General features: G+C 42.4%; 1 protein-coding gene across 9 annotated transcripts in view; it reads right to left on the bottom strand.

Annotated features, from left to right (window-relative positions):
• Positions 1 to 1830: 1830 nt before the first annotated feature.
• Positions 1831 to 7973, bottom strand: part of EVL (Enah/Vasp-like) — a 220716-nt gene continuing 214573 nt past the window's right edge. For all 9 annotated transcript variants that reach the window (XM_060755531.2, XM_060755513.2, XM_060755505.2 and 6 more), the window contains one exon: positions 1831 to 2476. In XM_060755531.2, coding sequence (XP_060611514.2) covers positions 2439 to 2476 — 38 coding nt within the window. In that variant the 3' untranslated portion in view covers positions 1831 to 2438. The remainder of the gene's footprint in view (positions 2477 to 7973) is intronic.

Raw genomic sequence — 7973 nt, 5'->3', positions numbered from 1 at the left:
AAGGCTTTCATGGCCAGACTCACTGGGCTGTTGTGAGTTTTCAGGCTGTATGGCCATGTTCCAGAAGCATTCTCTCCTGATGTTTCTGTGTCGTTAGACCTCACAACCTCTGAGGATGTCTGCCATAGATGAAGGAGAAACTTCAGGAGAGAATGCTTCTGGAGCATGGCCATATAGCCTTGAAAACTATCAACAACCCATCATGTTTCTAGCTATGCAACCATAGTCACCAATACGGAATCAATAAACTACAAGTGATTAAAATCTGTGGCACAGTTGAATGGGGCACTTTAGGATAATGCAGCCAGTCTCTCCCACCACTTGAGCAGTGTTATGAGTCTCCTTTGACAGAGAAAAAGCGGGGTATAAAGACTAATAATAATAACAACAATAATAAAGTGGAAGCTGCCATACCTTGGCTTGAATGCAAGACGTTAGTCAATATATCATCCTGAAAAATCCAGTGCATTGGTCCAAACTCTCTGGAGTTTCAGGTGAATTGGAGGCACTTATGATCAAGGCAGTAGTATCTCAATCATGAATATTATTGTTAATCCTGTTGATAATTCGGACTCGAAAACCCTACTGAATTAGTGGAATTTGTCTCCATGTTGACTCGCCATCCAACCATTTTTGCAGCATTTCTCAACCTGGGGGTCGGGACCCCGGGGGGGGGGGTGCCTTGAGGGGGTTTCAGAGGGCTCACCAAAGACCATCAGAAAACATGTATTTCTGATGGTCTTAGCAACCCCTTTGGCCAAGAAGGCTAAAGATCTCTCCACCTGATCTCTTCCTTATTGAAACAGACGGCAAATCTTCAACCAAAAGCCCTCTTCCACTGTGATTGGCTGGCCTCTCAGGTAGCCTCTCAGTCAAGGGAAGAGCTCCCAGTGGGAAGGGGCGAGTGCCTGACAGCGTGGTGCACAAGTACGGACAAGGGAGAGCGCCAACGGTGGAGGGAGGCTTGGGCCAGCAAGTTCCTTCAAGACACTGGTGTTCTGTGTGAGAGGGTTCAGAATGCTTTTTGATTGTAGGTGAACTATAAATCCCAGCAACTACAACTGGGATTTATAGTTCCCCAAACTCCACCAGTGTTCACATTTGAGTATATTGAGTATTTGTGTCAAGTTTGGTCCAGATCTATCATTGTTTGAGTCACAGTGCTCTTTGCACATAAGTGAACTACAATTCCAAAACTCAAGGTCAATGTCCACCAAACCCTTCCAGTATTTTCTGTTGGTCATGGGAGTTCTGTGTGCCAAGTTTGGTTCAATTCCATTGTTGGTGGAATTTGGAAAGCTCTTTGATTGTAGATTAACTACAACTCCCAAATTACAAAATCAATCCCCCCCCCCCCCCAACCCCACCAGTACTCAAATTTGGGCAAATCAGGTATTTGTGCCAAATTTGGTCCAGTGAATGAAAATACATCCTGCATATCAGACATTTACATTACGATTCATAACACTAGCAAAATTACAGCTATGAAGTAGCAACAAAATAATTTTGTGGTTGGGGGTCACCACAACATGAGGAACTGTATTAAGGGGTTGCGGCATTAGGAAGGTTGACAAACACTGATTTATTGAATGTGCCTATTTTATTTGGGAATAACTAAGAGGAAGACAACCATTGTCAGAGATGTAGAGCGTGAAATCTTTTTTAACAATTCTTTGTTTTTGCAAGCATAACCTGGGGACTGACATTATTTAGTTTCGTGTGTAATATTTGCCAATTAGTAATCTCAGGAATATAAATTATAAATAGAAGGTTCCACAGTGGAGTCCAAGTCTGCTGCAGAAAGATGAAAGAAAAGCCAATCCATGCACGTTGTGGACAATGAACAGTTTATTACCAATATGAACACAGATACTGTGATGCACTGATGTACCGCTTTAATATTGTGATAGCTCTGAGACCAGTGACTTGCTGGTTGACAGCTGGCGTCTTTCGGCTTCCACTGGTAATGCCACAAATAAGATTCTGTTGGCAAAAGGTCTTCATTTACAATGCAGACTACCAGTAAAATTACTTTGAAGTCATCTAGTAAAAGCGAATGGTTCACGTGTTTCTTTACCTACTATATACTAAAAAGAAAAATGTCATACATTTAAATAAGCAAATACAAAATACAAAAAAGGCTGACCAAATCTGATGTGCATTGTCAGATGAAATTTAAAAAATCCAGAATATTTAAATTTTAATATTTTTCTTTTTTACGATTTTAAGACTTTTTTCTTTTCTTTCGTTTTTTTTTAAATGAAGCAAATCCAAGGCAGCAGCAAGCTTCAAAGTCTGCTGAGTCTGCTAATAAAAAGGATTTTAGAACAAAAGACAGGGCCAGGTGTCCTCTTTCACCATCTTGCATGATCTTGGTACACCTAGAAATGATCCAATTGTCTCTTGTCCTTTTCAACTTCCGGATGATTCCATGGTCATTATGTTGTGCTGATTCTACTCAACTCCTGCCTGATAGCTAGGGAGAGAGAGAGAAACAATGAAAAATGTTTGTGCTTAAGGCTAAATGAATTTATTTGTTTATTTATTTATTTGAAACATTTCTATTCTGCCCTTCTCACCCCGAACATATATATATGGCCCATTCCAGGACATAAAATAACTATAAATATACATAAACATTAAAATCAGTCATATCTACTTTAAAATCAGTTGTTTAAATTCATTTCAAAACACCATGCTGGCTCTGGTCAGTAGAGTAGGTTCCCTATTATTGCATCATTACACTGTCCCAAAGGCTTGGTCCCACAGCCAGGAGGACAGGAGTGGGTGGGCTGATCTAATCTTGCCAGGAAGGGAGTTCCATAGCTGGGGGCAATCACTGAGAAGGCCCTGTCTCTCCTCCCTGCCAAATGCGTCTGTGACTGTGGTGAGACTGAGAGCAGGGACTCCCCAGAAGATCTTAGTCCTCATCGTGGTTCGGAAAGGAATATGCGTTCGGACAGGTAAACTGGGCCAGGTCCCTTTAGGGCTTTATAGGCCTAAGCCAGTACTTTGAATTGTGCCAACAGGCAGCCAGTGGAGCTGACGTAACATGGGAGTTGTGTGCTCCCTGTATGCCTCCCCAGTTATTAACCTAGCTGTCTCTCGAAGCTTCCAAACAGTCTTCAAAGGCAACCCCATGTAGAGTGCATTGCAGTAGTTTATTCTGGATGTAACGAAAAGTGGACCACTGTGACCAAGTCTGACTTCCCAAGGTATGGGCGTAACTGGCACACAAGTTTTAATTGTGTGAAAGCCTCCCTAGCCACCTCTGCAACCTGAGGTTCCAGACTCAGTGATAAGTCCAGGAGGACTCCCAAGATGCAAACCAGTGCCTATTATTATTATTATTATTATTATTATTATTATTATTATTAGATACACAACAAGATTAGCATACAACAAACAAGATCACTATGCTGGCTTTTGTATTGGATCACATGCTGGACACTTTCCAAGTGTCTAGGATTATGTGATGTATTGGCGGATTATTATTATTATTATTATTATTATTATTTGACAGACAACAAGATTAGCACACAATAAACAAGATCACTATGCTGGCTTTTGTATTGGATCACATGCTGGACACTTTCAAAGTGTCTAGGACTATGTGATGTATTGGCGGATGATGATGATGATGATTATGTTTATGTTTATTTATACCTCGCTTTTTCTCTCCACAGGGAGGCTCAAAGCGGTCACAACTTCACACCTAACATAGTGAGCACACAACAATTTTGGGATTGGCTGAAATCCCAGGCTGAGATCATGTATCAGGAGATGTGGCTATAATGTTGAATCAGCCATCTACGAAGACGTTGTAGCTACATTTCCTGAAGCTGCCTATGAAATAGACCTTTTCAGGATCGCACCCCACTGAATAAGGCGCTGGACAGTGGGCAGTATGTGATGATGCAAGCATGGGCAAACCAGATCTCTAGATGATTTGGACTTCAACTCCCAGAAATCCCAGCTGTCAGGAATTGTGGGAGCTGAAGTCCAAAACACCTGGAGGGCTGAAGATTGCCCATATTTGCATGATACCTCCAGCTGGCTCTATTGGAGAAGGGCTAGAAGCACCTTCACATTCTGTTGTACTCTCCAGAACTTTAGAAACACTTTTGAGGGTGATGAGAGGGGCCTTTGCTGCCTAAAAGGTAGGCCCTAGAGGCACCTTTGATCATTGCCATGGTACAACAGCTATAAATGTGCTACATACCTGACTTACGACATCACAAATCATGAACAGGATGCTAGTAATTACTGAAGAAACAACACAAGGATGTGTTGTGTATATACGATATTTAGGACATGAGTTCTACCCCAGATTCATTATATCACTGCTGGGGAATGTGTGGCTCCTTGAATGTTGATGGATTGCAAGGAAATTTAGCCAGCCCTTTGTGCCCTATTCAAAACGAACACATCATCAGCACTCAAGTCAATGGCCAGAGCAGCCCATTGGACATGACAGTTGCCCAATGGATTAAAAAAACCACAGACTGTGGTTTCCAGAAAAAAGCCTTAGGTAAAGGTAAAGATTTACCCTGACATTAAGTCTATTCATGTTTGACTCTGAGGCGTGGTGTTCATCTCTATTTCTAAGCTGAAGAGCTGGCATTGTCCATAGACACCTCCAAGGTCATATGGCCAGCATGACTGCATGGAGAGCCATTACCTTCCCACAGAAATGGTACCTATTGATCTACTCAGATTTGCATGTTTTCAAACTGCTAGATTGGCAGAAGCTGGGCCTAACAGTGGGAGCTCACCCTGCTCCCCATATTCGAACCACCAATCTTTTGGTCAGCAAGTTCAGCAGCTCAGCAGTTTAACCCACTGCACAGATCAGCAGTTCAACAGGTGAAATTCTAGTGTAGGCAGCACATTTGTTCCCTTACACTCCAGTAAGAGTTTTGTAGGAACCTCTCCACCCCCTTTCTCCATCTGCAGATTAGCTCTGTGATTTTGTAGTTGTGTTTTTCTTGGCTTTTCATCTTGCTATCCCTTGCGAATTCTGTAGGGCCATTTCTTATGAAGAGAACTAGATATAAACAGTTTCTTTACCACTCCCTCCTCCCCCCACTTCTCCAAGGAGATGTTACTATGGACCTCATCACATTGAGGTTAAGAAGTGTCTTCTCTACGCTTCTCTGTGTTGTCAACATGCCGCTGACACAGAGTCCCCTGGAAACCATCAGATGATGCAGGTCTACTTCTGGTGGGGCTCCATTGGGCTTCATGCTGGCAGCACAGAGAAATGGAGCCCAGAAGAGTTGGATGTACACCAACCTCTCATAGAAGAAGTTGGGGAGGAAGCTGGACAGTGGGGAAGTGTCATGGAAATTGATCCCATAACAGTAAGGAAATGCAGCATTACGCTTCCCCCACAATTTCTTGGCTTCAATGAGTTTAGGTCATATGGCAGGCCTTTGTTTTCCCTTTAAGCACTGTACTGCTCAGCCTCAATTTAGTCAAGAAGTCCAAGGGTAATCCTTTCATTCAATGTCATGAAAAGTGTCAGGGTTTTCCCTGCTCTCCCTCAATGAAGCAGCTATTGGCACTAAGGCAAGACTGTGTGTTTAACGCACAGTTAGAGGTGGAGCGAGAGCAAATGCAAACAAAGGTGGGGAAAACCTGATTTTCATCAAACACGAGTCTTTATTGTCTTTGTGTCATGCATAAGCAATGTGGTATGACATGTTTATCTCCCAACATGCAAAATACGAGGGTTGAATGAAAAGTAATGCCTCCACCTTTGCTACTTGGGTTTGGATGGGAATATTTTAATAAATAAAACACAGAAATAATCCTTAGAATGTGCTCTTTAACTACCACTATTCACTTTTCAACATAATCACCAGACAATTGGATACATTTCTAACCAACGATGAACAAGTTTTCTGAAGCCATCACAGAAGAAGTCGAAACTCTGTTTCTCTAACCAGCGTTCCACAGTTCTCTCAGCGTCTTCATCAGAAGCATAATGATGTCCCAGCAGATCTTATTTCATTATCAGGAACAGATGGAAGTCAGATGGTGCTAAATCTGGACTGTATGGAGGATGTCGTACGGTGGTGAGATCCAGTCTCTGAAATTTCAAATCTGTGCGCTTTCATTTCAGGCATCAGCATCCTGGGTACCCATGGTGCACAGATCTTCCGATAGCCAAGCAAAACAATAATGTGACCCACACATTCTTGTGAAATGGCTACTATGCTTGAAATTTCTCTCTGAGTGATACGATGATCATCCTGAATCAATCTGTCAATTTTTCCTTGTGAAACTCAGTGGTTGCTGTCACAGGACATCCAACTCTTTGTTTGTCACGCAAGTCAGATGTTCACACCTCAACATCTTTAAACTTACCTCACCCAACAACGCACAGTATTCACATCAACACAATCACCATTAACAGCTTGCATTCTCTGATGAATCTCCTTTGGGGTGACACCTTCTGCTGTCAAGAATTCAATGACTGCACGTTGCTTATGTCACATTGAACAACCGTCTGTGCAGGGTTCCATACTTCGTACTTTAACAACGCAACAGTTCAATGCTAAGGCTTCCTGCCAAAATGGAACTGTAGAGGAGAATCTACTGAACAAGCCAGTACCTGCCGCATACCAGTACTGCCATCTGTTGAGGAGTTACGAAGGTGGAGGCATTACTTTTCATTCAACCCTCGTATCTTAGTGCAATGGCTACAACTCTTTATTTCTTGGAAACTCGCTGCAGACCAGCAGACAATGGTTTCTGGACTGGTGATGGTCTACAGGTCACACTTTGATTAGCAGTGCGTTACGCAACACTGGCTTTAATATGAGGTTCAAAACAAGGCTATTTTAAGCGTTTATTTTCCAGACTCTCTAGGAATAATTAATACCAATTTAGTGTGTTCAAAGTGGTGGTCCTTGCAATAGTGCCAATCCATAAGCCATTGCTTAATGGTCTGAAGTATTTCCAGGAAAGAAAAAAACAATAGTAGTCAATGGGCAAAATAACGGGATATTAAGGACGAAATCACCAGTCCCTCATATCAGTTCATCCTGCTCAGTTGGGTAGTTTGGTAATAGCAATTCTTTGTGGGTGCTGGGCTCGTATTCACACAGAAATCTCTGTACTTATACTCAGAACTTAAGAGTCTTTTTCATTATTTTTGAGTCACAACTCCCCAAATCCTGAGTCTTGGGAATTGTTGTTATTGTATAAAGGTAAAGTAAAGGTTTCTCCTTGACACTAAGTCTACTTGTGTCCAACTCTAGGGGGTGGTGCTCATCTCCATTTTGAAGCCGAAAAGCCGTAGTCACCTCCAAGGTCATGTGGCTAGCATGACTGCATGGGGCGCTGTTACCTTCCTGCCAGACAGTACCTATTGATCTACTCACATTTACATGCTTTCAAACAGCTAGGTTGGAAGATCGGCCTAACAACGGGAGCTCACCCCACTCCCTGGATTCAAACCACCGACCTTTTGGTCAGCAAGTTCAGTAGCTCAGCATGTTAACCCGCTGTGCCACAAGTGGGGCCATCTTAATTTATACCTTCATGTTATTTCACACTTATGGAGACCCCAAACTGAACCCGTCACAGAGTTTCCATGGTGTGATTTTTTGAGAAGGACTTTTGCCTTTACCTGAGGCTGAGAGTGTGTGACCTGTCCAAAGTCACCCAGTTGGTTTTCATGGCTAAGTGGAGATTTGAAAGCCTGGTTTCCAGAGTTGCCGTCCGATGCTCAAACCACTGCACTATTCTGGCTCTCAAACTGGGAAGATGCAATCCCAAAATGTATTCTTCCTAGCTTTGTTCTCATCAGCCTGCAATTGTCAGTGGGAGGCTATGAAAGCTATTTTGATATACAACTGACATTATGTAAATATACCCAGCTTCCTTTTCTTTTATTCCCACATACATCTAGGTTGGCAGCTATGGAATACACTGATTAAATTGATAACTCACTAACAAGAAAA

The sequence above is a fragment of the Anolis sagrei genome, chromosome 1 (assembly GCF_037176765.1).
Source record: "Anolis sagrei isolate rAnoSag1 chromosome 1, rAnoSag1.mat, whole genome shotgun sequence".
In the NCBI taxonomy this organism is placed as follows: Eukaryota; Metazoa; Chordata; class Lepidosauria; order Squamata; family Dactyloidae; genus Anolis; species Anolis sagrei.
Note: the sequence above shows the minus strand (reverse complement) of the source record. Positions and strands in the feature narration are given on the sequence as shown.